Source organism: Lepisma saccharinum, chromosome 30 (assembly GCF_977018435.1).
Source record: "Lepisma saccharinum chromosome 30, izLepSacc3.1, whole genome shotgun sequence".
NCBI classification, from domain to species: domain Eukaryota; kingdom Metazoa; phylum Arthropoda; class Insecta; order Zygentoma; family Lepismatidae; genus Lepisma; species Lepisma saccharinum.
In genome coordinates, this window is record NC_139258.1 from 7,162,253 (window position 1) to 7,179,228 (window position 16,976).

General features: G+C 38.4%; 1 protein-coding gene across 4 annotated transcripts in view; it reads right to left on the reverse strand.

Annotated features, from left to right (window-relative positions):
* Window positions 1–16,976, reverse strand: part of LOC145981853 (uncharacterized) — a 79,587-nt gene that overhangs the window by 46,392 nt on the left and 16,219 nt on the right. For all 4 annotated transcript variants that reach the window (XM_083115304.1, XM_083115303.1, XM_083115301.1 and 1 more), the window contains exons 6-7: window positions 11,921–11,998; window positions 6,554–6,675 (exon numbers count right to left, since the gene is read on the reverse strand). In XM_083115304.1, coding sequence (XP_082971430.1) covers window positions 6,554–6,675; window positions 11,921–11,998 — 200 coding nt within the window. The remainder of the gene's footprint in view (window positions 1–6,553; window positions 6,676–11,920; window positions 11,999–16,976) is intronic.

Here is a 16,976-nt window from a genome sequence, read left to right on the forward strand (position 1 = left end):
TATGTTTGCCTATCCTAACCTAACCGTACCTGAATGGTTCGTGGGGCTATCCGTCAATGGTTTGTTGGGCTACCCGTGCATGTTTTTTTCGAGCCCAAATTTTAACTATGTTTGCCTAACCTAACTTAACCTAAACTTACCGAGAATGGTCAGTGGGGCTATTCCTGAATGGTTTTGCGGTAATTGTGATTACGAACCGATAAAAAATATTATTTTCGTAGCACTTTAACGGCAAACGTTCATCATCGAAGACGCCATTTTCGTATCCTGCAATTTTATGATTGATGTACTGTTGCCAAATTTACCTGTAATCAAATCAGTTCTTCTACATCGTGATTGTCGCTGTCACATGTAAGCACGTTCTTTGGGCAATATACTGAAATCCATAAGTTTATTAATTAGCCCACAGCCATCCTCCTGCACACTCCACCTAACAATCTGTACAACATTAACAACTTTTTTACTGTTCTCTTCCGCCATTCTTACACGATCCATGCTCTCCAAGTATGAAATCAACAGTGTGGCAACGCTGTAGACAGCGTAACTAATTTTAATTTGTTCATATCAACAAATATGGCTACCATACTTGTATACGGAGAATCATTGCGAGAATTGAAAAGCTTATTTTACAACTTCTACACGTTAATGAACATTTTTTCCCCCTCACCCCAACATGTTAACTTGAGATAAATAATCACGAATAATTATTTCGTGAGTATAAGACGTAGCATAGAAATTACAGAAGGGTCCGGTATTGTAAATTCTTGCCTTAATGAATAATAGGGGTGTGCTGGACAGAATTTTTTGGGTCGGGACGGGATCGGGACGGTAATTTTTTTAAATCCCGACATTCGGGACTGAAAAATTTGCAATTTCCCGACCAAGTCGGAAAATTTTCTGGACGGGAAATGTTCGAAATTTCCCGAAGCACTGGAAATCTCGAATTTTACAAGTCATTTTCACTTTAAGTGATTGTTTTTGCATTTCTAGAATAAAAACTTACAACTTTCGATAAGTTCCAGAAACTTACAAGGCAGAAAACGTCGAGAATTAACGACTTTTTAAAGTAAAGAATCCAGCACACCCCTAATGAATAACGTTGAGTCGTTTACTGTTGATTATGTTATTTGAAGTCATACATGCTGCTGCTGTGAAGAGATAGATGTTGGTTGGTGATGCTGTATTTCCTGCATTCTTTAACAATTTTGGTCCCATTTTATTTCCCTTTTTTGTTTTTGTATCACTTAACATTGAAAATATTCTTTCCGTTTCCGCGTTAGAATGCGGCAATGTTAGCACTATTTTCGCGAGAGTGGAAACGTTTTCAAAAAGGAACTTGCCTTGAAAGTTTTTGGTAACCGATAACATGTTCCAAAATTCTGATGGAGATCTGTTAGTTAGTTCTTTTTTCTCCTCCTCGCTAAAGTATCCAGATAAACTAATTCATAAAATGTAATTTACCAAGATTGAAAAAAGTACCTACGTTTTCCCTCATTTGGCAAAATCTGTCCCTACGTTCCTACGCGGGCGAAATTTAGTGAAAAGTCCCTATGCGTAGGGACATGTCCCTACGGTTGGCATCACTGCCGACACGTGCAGTATGAAGCGCCCTCTCGCGGCTGACAACTCACCCAACCCCCGATAAGCTGCAGGCGCTGTCGCGACAACTGAGGATAAAGCAGCGATGACTAATCTAAGATTAGATGTCAGAAATAAGGTGCCAGAAATATTTGTAATTGCGAGGGCACCTTTTTCTGCAATCCTTGCGACAAGTTAAGTGCTTATTTCAATTGTAATTGTAACTGTAATTGTGAAAAGTGGAAACATTACAAAACAAGCGGTTTCTGTTACGGACTTCCTGAACGCAATTTGCCGGGACCTGTTGCATGAAGAGTCCGCGGAACGGCCGTCACTCTGGCGGTGAACGACTGAAATAACCTCCCTGTATATATATATATGACTATGATGTAGCGGAGCTTGGGCACTGTCTTCCTATTGACTCACTCTGGATCCTGATGTTCTCATTCGCTGGTGTCTTGTTTTTACGGAGGAGTAGGTTCCAGGCGTTACTGAGCTGGAGTACCATATCCCTGTTGAGATTGGTGCTTTCCCGTGAAATGGGTATGGCTTATTTTACCCGTCGGTCCCAGTAACTGGCACATTTGGCTATTATTTTGGTGTCAGCAAATAAAATCCTGTGCCCCTCGGTGATGCTGACTTTTCTGGTTGGAATAATTGGATATTGCTAAAGGCACATATTTTTGGTAAATAAAAAGGGAAAATTTCGGTACAAAAACAGTCGATTTCGGGTTCAAAAGTGGTAAATAAAATAAAATTTCAGTGTTATAGCCGTGAATAATCACATCAAAAGTGCTATACAAAATGACATTTTGGTTTTAAAATTGTGAATATAATCCTAAATTTGATTTAAAAACTGCACTTATTACACAAAATAAACTTATCCTTTTTAATAGCACATTTATGTAGTTACCAGAGTATTAAGTTTATTCCTGTGTAAAGAGGTCCATTTTTGCTTCTCAAATATTTACAGCGGAATTAATCAATATTCCGTAAATTGCATAACTTGCAGGATATTCCAGACTTCAGAAAGTGTCGCGTCGGTATATAAACGGAAAATTTCGTGTTTAAGAGTCAATTTCCCATTTTGTAGTTCATTTCGCATTATTTCGTGACAAAACAGGGTAGAAAAGTGCACCTTTCAGAAACATGAAAAATGAACATTTCGGCATGTTATTTCATATTTCATGTTTTTGTCAAAAACGAAATTTGCATGCCTCTAGATATTGCACTGATGATCAGTCCGTCGCTGGTCAATGGTGCGTCCCAAACAGGGACATGGGACTCCAGCTCAGTAACGCCTGGAACCCACTCCTCCATAAAAAAAATAGACACCAGCAAATGAGAACATCAGGATCCAGAGCAAGCCAATAGGAAGACAGCGCCAAAGCTCCGCCACATTATAGTCATGTATATTAATCTAATTGGTCTCCACTTTTACATTCCCTGAAGATGAGATCAACGTATGTGCTCGAAACATTGGAAGCTAACTCGAATTTAATCTGGCTGATAACACAAGAACACCTGTCCGGACCCTTAGTCAGTTGTAACGTTCTTTCTCGTGGACCAAGGTTGGCTTAGTGTGGCCTCTCTCAAACAGACTCCATAATGTTTACTATAATTCAGTCCAATCTGCATAGCAGTATGCAAGAGTCGTCGTTGCCCTCCACAGACAGGATTAGTTTAAGTTTTACCGATAATGCTAACCTTTTCCTCCAGCGGTGTCATGAGACTCAAAATTGCTCTCAGGGTTGCCAGTTAAAAAGAAAAAAAGGTAGCCAAAGGCTTGACCAGAGCGATAAACAGGATTGACTTTAACATATAAAATTTTATTCAACTACAAAGTTCAGAAAGAAAACTTAGACTAATACAGAGAGGTTATGAGTTTAAATTAAGGACTTTAGACACAGAAATACAATGCATGAACTTAGTCCGTTCTCAATTTACCTTGATACATAGGGACCCAACGTTTGCATATTAAACCTGTTACTAATCTACGAGGGACGTTCATTAAATACAGGGCTATTCTAAATGATCTTCCCGATTTCAAAGTTTAATATCTCACGTTTATTTAGTGACAATGACATGCAAATTATTTGAAATGAAAGAAAACTCAAAAAGCTTTAGTGTCTGGCAAAGCTGATGTTTAGTTACGCACTCTGTCGCTAGGGTGACAGTAAATCAAGATGGCTGGAATCGAAGACAGGAGAGCATTTTGTGTCTTGGAATTTCATGTCCAACAGTCAGTTATTTGTGTCCAACGAAGTTTTAGGACGAAGTTCGTGTTAGATCCACCAAGTGGTCACTCAATTCGGAAGTGGTATAGACAATTTAAAGACAGTGGGTGTATCTGCAAGAGGAAATCAACAGGCCGGCAAGGAGTTAGTGATGAAACAGTTGATCGGGTGCGTGCGACTTTCATCAGAAGCCCCAAAAAATCAACGGTTCGTGCAAGCAGAGAATTGAATTTGAAGCAGACGACAGTTTGGAGGATTCTGCGAAAACGTTTGAAATTTCACCCTTACCGATTGCAAATGTTGCAGGCACTTAAACCTACTGACAAAGATAAGAGACTTGAGTTCTGCGTTGCTATGCAAAACCTTATGGAAAGAGATGGTTTCATTGAGTCGGTTGTCTTCAGTGATGAAGCTACCTTCCACCTTTCGGGGAAAGTAAACAAACAAAATGTGAGGATCTGGGCTTTGGAAAATCACCATGGTTAAGAAGAACACGTCCGTCATTCCCCCAAGGTGAACGTGTTTTGTGCGGTTACCTGTAACAAGGTGTATGGCCCTATGTTTTTCGAGGAGGACACTGTAAACGGACTTTCCTACCTTCACATGCTGCAGACATGGCTCTTCCCGCAGCTGGAAGAGGACATGGAAAATTTTTATTTTCCAGCAGGACGGGGCACCCCCACATTGGCACCGAGATGTCAGGAGGGAACTCAACAGAAGGTTACCAAATCAAAGAATAGGACGAGCTAGTCGTGATGATCAGGTTCTGCTTCCTTGCCCCCCCCCCCCCAATTCTGAACTCCTCTTAGTTTTTGTCTTACTAGTACTGAATTGAGACAAGGTGTAGTGATGGATCCAGTGGAATACCAAGCAGTCATCAAGTTTCTTTACTTGAGAGGCCGCACACCAAAGGAAGCTGAAACTGACCTATGGAGAGAATGCCCCATTGTATGACATACTGAAGCACTGGCATCGTCAGTTCAAGTGTGGTCGGACTTCAGTAGAAACAGCCCCTATTCCCGGGTGACCCCAGTCAGCCATTGACGAAGACACCATTGGGCAAGTGATAGCCGCCATCTTGGAGGATCGCCGCATAACCGTTCGCCAACTAGCTGAAGATGTCAAGATCAGTGTAGGGTTTGTGGAAAAAAATAAACCATGATCATTTGCACATGCGGAAGGTGTCTGCTTGATGGGTTCCTCGGCTACTCACACCTTTCCAAATGCAGGAACGAGTCACGTGCTCCCAGGCTAATTTGAACATGTGCCAGGAAAACCAGGAGGAATTTTTTGACAGACTAATCACCCAGGATGAAACGTGGGTCCATCAGACCAACACCCTGAGACCAAGGCCCAGTCGAAGGAATTGAAGCATGCTGACTCACCACCACCAAACAAGGCCCGTGTCCAACCCTCAGCAGGCAAAGTGATGCTCATGGTTTTTTGGGACCAGCATGAAGTCGTTATGATTGATTTCCTGGCGAAGGGTACCACAAATATCAGGACATACTACGCTTCACTGCTGCAGAAATTGCGGAAGGCCATCAAAACCAAGAGGCGTGGCATGTTGACCTCATCCTGCAAGACAACGCTCCAGTTCACATCTCGCATGTTGTCCAGACAGAAGCATGGTCCTGCGAATATGAAATCCTTCCTCATCCCCCATACTCTTCAGACCTCGCACCATAAGACTTCTACAAACAAGGTCTCCACGGGTACATAGAGCGATGGGAAAAGTGTGTGGCCATTGGTGGTTCCTATGTAGAGAAGGACTAATGTCTGTACTAATTTTCGTTTATCTCCGTCCATGGGAACTGGTTCAGGGGAAATCTTTAATGAACGTCCCTCGTATCTCCTAAAATAATATTCCTATTAGAGCATAAGTTTCTACTTCACGGTTGGAGGAAGGGGGAAGAAAAAGGAAAGCTCATTAGTCACTTCTCTCACCCGAGGGTGGAGTGTGTTCTTGGCAGTGCAAGTTCACTTCTCTCCTCCTAAGACTGAGCGTAACTTCTCTCATCCGAAGATGGAGCCCTTGCTACTCTTGGTCTCTCACTGGATAGGGCGGAGTGAGTCTCCTTTGCGGTGCTTGGTCTCTCGCCGGAGCGCAGCACACCTCCTCTTGCCCGAAAGCGGAGTCCTTCTCCCTTTCTGGCGCTTGGTCTCTCGCACTAGCGGAGCACACCTTCTCTCGCCTGCAAGCGGAGTCTAACTAACTTGCCAGCCAAGCTTTTGCCTTTATATAGGGTCTGCGATGGTAGCGAAAATGGGTGGAGAAGAAATAAACTAATAAAAGTATATTCATTATTGGGAAAAGAGAGACGCGGTAGTATATAAATTCGGAGAAACTAGTACTCACTTTTATCCGCGAAGCTGTGCAGAAAGTTCCAACGAGGATGGTGGCAGTGGCCACTGAAATTAATCGAAAAAGAAAAAAAACCGCTTCGCGGATAAAAGTGGGTACTAGTTTCTCCCTATTTAAAAGTATATTCCTAAACTAAGTTTATCAAAATAGAGGTGGAACTCATTTTTTAAAATTTATACAACTCTCAATTTCTCAGAAAGGTCATAAAAATAGAGGTGCGACTCGTACAATTTGTGACGAGACGGGTTCGTTACACAGTCATTGTGACGAGACGGGTTCGTTACACAGTCAAAGAAAATTCAACTGATCGCTGATTCGCTGTTTCAGAGCATTTTTTTCTGACCTTCCTTTCCTACTAAATGGAAGCACTTACTTCGAGTTTGAAGAAATATGCATTACTGTATATCGTTCTATACCAGATGGCGGTTCTTCACGTCTCCTGTTAATTGAATGAGAAGGTTTCTGCTTCGTTCCGTTCGATTCAGGTTTCCACAACTAAAACATAAAGATCACATGTAAAATATGAAGTGTCCAGTTTTCGTTTTAGCCTTAAAAAAAAAACAATGACCTTATTAAGCAGCACAGTATGATCAGCATTACGCATTTACCAATACAATTCTGCTATGTAATGTATTGTACAAATTACCTAGAAGAGGACATCTAAATTTAAGTTGAGGGGAATTTTCAGTGGCAAAAATGGCTTAATGCTGATGTCACACACTCTTTCATTTTGCAGTACCCTTAATGTTTGAAGATTTTATCTAACACTTGCAATGCTCAGTTAGTGCGTTTAGGTTGCTTGCCTTAAGTTAAAAAATAAACACATATTTCAAATTCAGAAACATGTTATATGTAAAAAGTACTAAATAAGGATATGTTAAATAGTTTTTCTTGTATGTACACATTGCTTGCATTATAGAATTATTTTCCTGTAGTTTACGGTTATTACAAGCATAAGAAAACAGTTTTTCTTTGTGACATTTCAGAAGAACACACACTCCTTTCATCAGACATTTATTTTCATTTTGACTAAAGATACAGTTATAACAATGGTTAGCAATTTTTTAAAGAAAAAGAATCCATTATATAATGGATGTTGTCAATGTTACATTGTTGTAATGTAGCAACTTAACTGTAGAAAGAAGCAGTCTGTTTTATTTTTATTTCAGATTTTTTTTTAAAATTATGAATCCCAAATATCATCAGGTAATTCAAATTCATCATTGTTTTCACAAAGTCTCTTGATGTTTTCTATTACATTAAATTTTAAAGATGGTGGCTTACTCCATTTCTGAAAAAGAAAACTCCATACTGGATCTATGTTTCATTTAATGAAGCTTCCCAGACATTCAACTCTGTGTTTCCCGTTAATCTTTTTAAAACCCTTCTCTTTTTAATCAAATGCTTTAATGTAACAGAAAACTTCAAGAGACTTTGTGAAAACAAAGATGAATTTGAATCACCTGATGATATTTGGGATTCATAATTTTAAAAAAATCTGAAATAAAAATAAAACAGACTGCTTCTTTTCATAGTTAAGTTGCTATAATACAACAATGTAACATTGACAACATCCATTATATAACGCATTCTTTATGTTTAAAAAATTACTAACCATTGTTATAACTGTATCTTTAGTCAAAATGAAAATAAATGTCTGATGAAGGGAGCGTGTGTTCTCCTGAAATGTCACAAAGAAAAACTGTTTTCTTATGCTTGTAATAACTGTAAACTACAGGAAAATAAGGATATGTTTGGAATAATCATATCTAAAACCATGTGCAGACTAACAAGTAAGAATACTCTCAGTGAAAATATTGGAACATTTCACGGCACCCTTTAAGCCAGCCACAGCACCCCAGGGCACCATGGTGCACACTTTAGGAACCACTGGCTTAATGCACGTAACCAGGTGACAGCAATGGATTTGTCCTAGTACAAGACCTTTGATATTTGGACATTCATTTCATGCATAGCTAGGCTTACCACACGGCCGGGATTAGCCCGGACAGCCCTGTTTTTCTAGTGCTGTCCGGGGTTTTGAGAATCTGAACATGAAACCGGTGTTGAATATTCACGACCAGAATTTATGACCGGCAAGGATCGATCGATTATAAGGATCGATTATACCTTTTCTTTCTTCGAGATATCGACTTCTGAGCAATTCTGTTGAACATCTGTTCCAGTTAAGAGAGTATTTTCAATTATGGGGAATATTTGGTCTGCAGAAAGCAGTAGACTTCTAGTATCCACTGTTAAACATCTGCTGAATGTTAAAATTAATTCAGAACTTTCATGTTCTGAATTCTACGATGTTATTAAAACAAACAAGCCATTTCTGATAAAAGTCATGTCTAGTGAAAAGTGCAACTGAGTCAACCAACAGATAATGCTACCTAGAACTGAGAGGTTTCTTAAACATAAGAAAATGTATTAGGGATGGGACGATATGAAATTTTGGCCGATACCGATAAAGTACCGATATAAAATGTACCGATACCGATAACATATTCTACCGATCCGATATAAAATTAGAAATAGTTCTTAACACATTGGGGTCTCATGACGGGCATAGCCCGCAGTGCACTTAAAGTCAATGTGGACGAACGACGGGCATAGCCCGTCCTGCGGTATGCAATCGCTTTGCCGATTGAACGACGGGCTATGCTCGTACTTCGTCTCATGCGCGTGTTCATTCAAGCCCCTGTGTTGAAATTCCTACCGCTAGGTGACTCATGTGCTATTTTTATCTCACACCTGTGACTGTTTGTTGTCGGGTTGATGTACTGTGCATTGTTTAGAATGGCGTCGTTAGATCCAGACTGCATAGAGGATTCCGCCTCAGAGTTTGAAGTTAGCGACGAATTTGATGATGCAGATGAATTTGAAGATTTGGAAGGTAGGTTACATTCGTAATAATTATTGTTGACAATATAAACAGTGTTGCAAACTCTAGTATGTTATGAATGAAGTGAGAAGAGGTAATTTTTTTGGGTCTATTCATCTTGCCTCTTGCTTGATTCTCCTACATGCACTGATGTATTTTTAGTTTTTCCATTTATTATTTTGTATAGTGTATGTAAAATGAAAATGTATTTTATTTATTTAGTTTATTTCTTTATTTCTTTAATTTTTACAGATGATGCAGAACCAACTGATACATCGTCTGGTCCTGTCCTGCAGCCACTTTTTCATACAAGAGATAATTACTTGTAATTTGTAATTATTTTTTGTTATGTGCACATAAGAAGTATCCTTATGCAAGATTAAAAAGATGTATTGATAGTTTATGTAGTTAATTATTGAAATTTCCAGATTACGAACTTAAAATCTCTATATTAACATTTGTTACAATGTTGTACTTTTTTCTTCTTCACAAAACATTGCTGAAAAAAATATTAAAAAACGTCTGAAAATGAAAATAAAATTTAACAAATTTTTGTTCATTGAAAAGAGGAAGTTTTGTAGATTTTAAGAAATATGCGGTTTAATAAAAACAAATTAAAAATATTTTTTCTATGATTTTTTGAAAAACAACCAAAAACCGCAGACCAGAGGTAACAATGCTGTATTATGAGGCCAGACCCGAATGTGTTAAAGAACCTGAAAGGTTCATTGACCTCCTTGTGTTTCAAGATGACTGCAGTGAAAAAGAAATTACATATTAAGAAATTTACTTTTTTAGAAAGTAGGGCATGGAGATTATCCATAAAAATTACAATAAAATGGCAGAATTTTGCACTAAAGTATCACATTTATCGATATATCGGATTGGTAAAATAATCGGTAATTTCACCGATACACCTATATTGGCCGATACTGATATGTTACCGATTAATCGGTCCCATTCCTAAAATGTATTATTCAATTAAACATTTGAAAATTAATTGATTGATTTTAGAAAATAATGTTAATGTTTTTTCTTGTAGTATTTATACTTTAATGTTCCAATAAAATGTTAAGGCTTTTAAGTAATTTCAATTTATTTTTGTAAAAAAAAACAACCTGAAATTCAGCAGTAACGAGTTGATCGCGAATATGTCCTGGGTTGGACCCAAAAAGATATGGTAAGCCTATGCATAGCCTGCTATAATCCTTCCAGCATCGGCACTGGATCATGTTATTCCAAGAACTTACAATTCCTGCCGCTACTCGCCATGAACTGGCTTGGTGGCTAAGTTGGTTGAGCAATGGTACACTGTACCAGAGAGCCAGGTTCGAGTCCTGGTCAAGCTTCAATTAGCTGAAATTTATACACAGATCTCTTGTGTGAGCAACATGGTAAGGAATATTTCTTTTGGTGATTTATACTTTTTATTTGTTCAATATTTTGACATATATGTCACTACTAAACCATGGGCACTCAAAAATAGAGTTGGATTGATGAGTTTAATGAGGTTAGCTGTTAAATAATTTTTTTTTCCATTTCTTCCTGAGATGTATTATTGTATTAACCCCTTCCCTGTGTTCGGCGTAATGTTACGCCCTTGGTCACTATAGCTTATTCTGTGTTGGGTGTAATATTACGCCCGCGAACATCTCTGACTCAAGTAACTTGTGTTGAATGGAATAATACGTTTTTTGTTGGTGAAACATATGTTTTGCTATTGAAGAAACAAGGACCTTTTATTTAGTGACGATTTTCAGTGCCGACAAAGAAGAAGAAGTAGTAGTTCAGAGGAAAGTAATCTGTTTTTGTGTTATGCTGACAAAGTGCGGTGATTAAGAGGGGGGAGGGGGGCAGTTGCCCCTCAACTTTTTGCCACTTTTGCCCCCCCCCCCCCCCCCCAGTTTTGGAACCCAATCGTCACCACTGGTATCTAATAGTATTATCAAACAGGATTGCAAAATATTTTTTCCCTCATACCTATTAAATATATTGCAATGAAACTTGGCGGACACACTACGTATAGACCATAGTATTTTTCAAGGTAGATTACAGTCCGGTACCTATATCCAGGGCCGGTCCAGAGGGCCCCAAAGTTACCAAAAGGGATTTTTTGAAGGGAAATTTCCCGAATTATCCCCAATTTCCCTTTCCTCATACATGATGTACACATGTGCGTGGTACCATTTGAAAGCCTGTTCTATTCTGAAGAGAAAGAAGTATGAACCATGATACTCGGATGAATTGTGCTGAAGCAGTAGCTACTTAAAAATATTACTACGCAAACTCAGAAAAAAAATACACAGAGTGGGAAAGCATTTTGACAGAGAATTACACAGGGAAGGGGTTAAAGAATCTTGGAAGATTCAAGTCTGTTTCATTAAAAGAGATCCCAATTTGAGCCAAAGCTAAGGAAACCTTTGTTCTCAACATAAATCTAATTTAATTTGATTTGAGTTTTGCCTTAAGTCCAATTTTATGCATAGATATGCTAATTGGGACTGGACCTACAATTTAAAGTGGGACCCGGACCAATATGTGCCTCCATTGGGATACCTCGATTATCTAATTCAGTTAAAATTAAGTCTGACCTTCCAAATAGTCTAATATAATAATACATGACAGGAAAATTTTAAAAAAGTAATTTCAATTTAATTAATTCCATTGAATTAACTTTACAGCATCCATTATTCACTAGGTTTTCTCAATCTATTGTTCCAACCTTGATTGGTTTGTAATTTCTAATACACTGTTTAATTCGTTCTTTGCTCTTAACAAAATCACATATGTGTGCATGCTGAAACATCACACAAATAAAGAAAATAAGAACTACACATATGGATTAATACTTACTCTCTTATCACTTACACGGGAGTTCGTAAAGCCAACGAGTTTTCCGTCCATGACAACAGGATGCCTTTTAACCGGGAGCTAAAGCAAAGGGAAAAAAAAACACTTCTAAAATGCTTTAAAAATAAAACACTTTAAATACTTCTAAAAAAGCAATTTATCATTCTGTGATATGGGAAACAGGATATAACTAAAGGCTGAATCACACAGAACTGGATATGCAGTTAGTTGGTGCTGAACTGGCTACCTGACTGGAAGTGATGGCTGCCTCGCTCGCTGCTTGACTGGTTTTGAGAAATAGGCCATGTTCTAATTGTTACTGGCTTTCCTAGATTCTGTGGAACAGCCAATCAGAGCAAAGTTTCGCCATGTGAAGATAATCTGTGTTTGCAAAGGAGAGTTTTTGTCTGTGGTTTCAGAGTGTTGGCGGTTTTTGTTAGTTTCTCGATTAAAAAAAAGTAGATGACGTGAAGTGCATCGTATTTAGTTCATTAATATTTAGGTATTTATGCAAAGTGATGAGATGTGTATGTGGCAAATACGATTAGCCGAAAATAAAATCCTTATTATTATAAGTGTACTAAATGTTTGATTTTGTGAATGAATCCTGCAAATCTCATGTATGAATATGCATACCAGAGTTCATCGAGCCAATCTCTAGTCCATACTTTTCTTCTTTAATAAAAGCACAAAGCAGTAATTCTCCTACAACATTCTTCAAATTGCTCAACCATCTTTACAGGTTTTCTGCTCTGCGCAATGTCTTATGGGAACAAAAGTCTATCGACAAGTACAGTAACAAGTATGCTATGAGGCGAAAACTAGCAAATGGGTAGCCAGTCCAGTGCCAACTAGGACATTCCTACTGGAAATCCAGTTCCGCGTGATGCGGGCTTCAAAGCCTGCTCGGCAAATGAACAAACTTCAAAATTCTAGTTTTGCCTTTATCCGTAGAAAGCCAGAGAAGGTAACATGACTTGCTGAACCAATCAGCTTGGCCCAGTTGCCATGATGAGGGGAAATTCTCATGGTATTCTGTTTTGACAAACTTTATGTTTCGAGTAATTTTCGAAACAGGTGGCACCCTCAGCAAGGTCAAGCACAGCGAAGCCTAATGGTTGCTGCCGTCTTGCAAACGAATAGGTCTCCGATTCGCTGCCTCTCCGTGAAATGTGAACGAAGGGTGCATGTTGACAGGAAAAGGTGTCTTGTAGGACTGCACAGAAATCAGGCATGTAGCAATAGCAGTTTCCCCTCCTTGAAGCTTCTACAACTGGAGGCAAAAAGTCTGGGTTTCGTGAAGTTTATTCTTTTGTCGGTCGGGTTTTGGAGGTATGCATATTTCGTGAAACAACATGCTGTAAAATCTTTGTTTCTTCATGTTTCTGAAAGATGTGAGGTTCAATTTCCTACCATGTGATGTCATGAAATGATGCAAAATGAACTGCAAAAAGCAAAATAAACCCAAAATTTATAGTTTGTTTACAGACATGACACTTTCTGAAGTCTGAATTATCCTGTGATTTAAGCAATTCACAGAAAATTGATTAATTCTGCTGCAAATATTTGATTGATTGATTTGCTTTATTTTACTTTGCTTCCCATGCCACTTTTGGCTAATTTGCGAAGATGGGGATGAGTGATGATATGATGAAATTGATGAATGGACACTCATAAACATCAATGCCCAGGCCAGGATTCGAACCCGGGACCCCTGGTGTCGCAGCACGATGTGCTATAGTGCAGGAGGCCTTAGAAAGAGCATTTCGCAGGCTAACAGCAGACGTCGCTCGCACACTATTGCCGATACTCTCGTGTCGTCTGCTCCTCAGCCGAACAAACAGGCCGAGGTGGCAAGAGGCAGAGGTCATTCACCCTTCCATAAGGGTGCAGGGAGCTAGCTGTGGCAACCGGGCTCGCTCATTCGCGGACCTGATTGGTTCTCGCAGACACACCCCCATATTGTCGTCTGCTGTAAGCCCGCGAAGCGATCTTTCTAAGGCCTCCTGCACTACAACCACGCTGCCACAGGGGCCGGCTGCAAATACTTGAGAAGCACAAAATGGACTCCTTTACACAGGAATAAACGTAATACTCTGATAAGTACATAAATGTACTACTATTTCAAGGGGAAATTTTCTATAATAAGTGTAGTTTTAAATCAAATTTAAGGTTATACAGTCACTTTCAACACCAAAATGGCATTTTATATACCGCTTATGATTAGAGGCACATATTTTTGGTAAATAAAAAAGCAAAATTTCGGTACAAAAACGGAGTCAATTTCGGGTTCAAAAGCAGTAAATAAAATAAAATATCGGTGTTATAGTGGTGAACAATTGGATAAAAAGTGGTATATAAAAAGACATATTGGTTTTAAAATTGTGAATATAATCCTAAATTTGATTTAAAAACTACATTTATTCCACAGAATTAACATTTTACTTCTAATAGCACATTTATGTAGTTATCAGAGTATTAAGTTTATTTATGTGTAAAGGAGTCCATTTTTGCTTCTCCAATATTAACAGCACAATTAATCAATTTTCTGGAAATTGCATAACTCTCAGGATACCGTATTTACTCATGTATAATGCACACCTTTTTCCAAAATTTTTGCCCCCAAAAACTGTGGTGCACATTATGCACGGAATAATTCAGACACCCAACATGAAACCGTACAGGGTCATTCCATGATTTTGGGACACTTGCATTCATTTTTCATGTTTACGGAACCCTATCATGTTATATATCATTGTAAAGCTTGAATCCTGCAGTTTCTGAATATGGAAACAGTATTCCATACAAGATAACGACACTAATGTGAAATGTGTCTGAAATAAGTTCATCAAAACCTGAAGAAACGTTCTGAATTTTATAGTACTTTGGATGAAAGAAAACATAAGGAAAAAGATAATAAAAATTAAAATGTATTACTGGCCAAATAATATGACATACATGGAGTGTGTAAATTCCGTAATGGAAGAAATCTTGTGCTGCTAACTGCTATTTGGAAGGTCCTGAATGTGCCTCGTATAAATGTTACATTTGTCACGGAAAGAAAAAGTATATATTTTGAAAAAGAAGGAATGAGCAATTGAATAGGTATGACGTCATTCACTCTTGATCAGCATAGCAACAGCTTTACAACCTACAACTAAGAAAGCCATTTCTTGAAACTGGATTGTTCTGTGCATTATATATGAGATATAATTTCTTGTCACTTTTACCCATCAAAAACCAGGGTGCGCATTATACACGCACGCGCACTATACACGCGTAAATAAGGTAATTCAGACCTCTGAAGGTGTCACGTCGGTGAATAAACCCTGAATTTCGTGTTTAATTTCGCTTTTTGCAGTTCATTTCGCATTATTTCGTGACAAAACATGGTCACAAAATGCATCTGACACCTTTCAAAAACATGAAAAATTAACGCTACAATGTGTTTTTTCAAATTTAGTTTTTTCGTCAAAAACGAAATATGCTTGCCCCTACTTATGATCCAAAATATGCCATGTTTTTGTGCCAAAATACTGATCTTATCTTCGATACTTGATATTGTTCTCTTACTCACCATAAATATGTGGATCTACAATAACTTATTCATGATATTAACCCGGGATCGGTCACGCTCACCCTTGCTTTTGAGGCATATTTCACCATTTATTTTTTTAAAATTTATTTTTTGTACTTGAAATGATCTGTTTATTATAATCCTTCTAATTCATTACATTTTTGTTTCAAAATGTTTATTTGTTATCAAACTGCATAGTACACATCGTTGAAGCCAACAAGTCTCAGCGTTAACAAAAAGGGCATGTTCCTCTGAGGTAAATCCATCTGATCTCCAGAAATCTGATATGATATAATATCACTGCGATACTTTTCGAATTTTCTATTAGCACGACAAGAACATATAGGTACCAAAACTCACTAGAAACAGGATGGACCTATTGATTAAATAATGCACAAATGTAAATAAATAAATATATAACGTAATCGGTTGCGTGTGAGCTATGCACTCACTCTGACAACTCTATTTCCACAACAATGGTCTCTCTAATAATGCCGTTTACATCATCTCATAAAAATGTGATCAGGTCGCTCGTGAAACTCTAAGGCAGCTAGAAAGCACCACAGGCCAATATTTTAAATACTGTTAAAATGGCACTTCATTAAAATTTAAAGTGAGTGCGGCACTCACCAGCGACCGATCGCAGGTTAAATAATTGATGAATATGTGCTGACAATGTAATTGAATCAATGTTAACCATTTTGTTAATGCCAATTGTTACAATTTTAAAAAAAAAAGTGTTATTGGTATTGATGACAATTGGTACAAGCACCTGCATCGGTATAGGTATAGGTTGAGACCTATAATAATATGTAGGGATGGGACCGATTAATCGGTACTCTATCGGTATGACTACCATGCTAAAGGTCCCGGGTTCGATCCCCGGCCGGTTCAAATCCGGGAACTTTTCTAACGGTGAAAGCGGCCCCGGCGCCCACCCAGCGTCGAATAACATGGGTACCTGGGGGAAACCCTGGGGGGTAAAGGCGGTCAGGGGCGTGATGCTGATCACATCACCCCCACTCACGACCGGATCAAGAAAGTGTGGGGCGTTACCCCCACACCCCCTATACGCCTTCATGGCGTGGTGCTATGCACAGGGGAGCACTTTACTTTTTTTTTTTTTTACTTCTATCGGTATCGGTCGATATAGGCATATCGTTGTATCGGTTTATCGGTAAAATTACCGATTATTTTACCGATCCGATATATCAATAAATATCTTATAATTTAGTGCAAAATTCTGCCATTTTGTTGTAATTTTTATGGATAATCTCCATGCCCTACTTTCTGAAAAAGTAAATGTCTAAATATTCAACTACTTTTGCATTGCAATCAGCTCGAAACACACATTTATTACGGACATCAATGAAAATGTCAGGGTCTTCAAGGACCATTTCTAATTTTATATCGGATTGGTAGAATATCGGTTATCGGTATCAGTAAATTTTATATCGGTACTGTTTCGGTATCGGCCAAAAT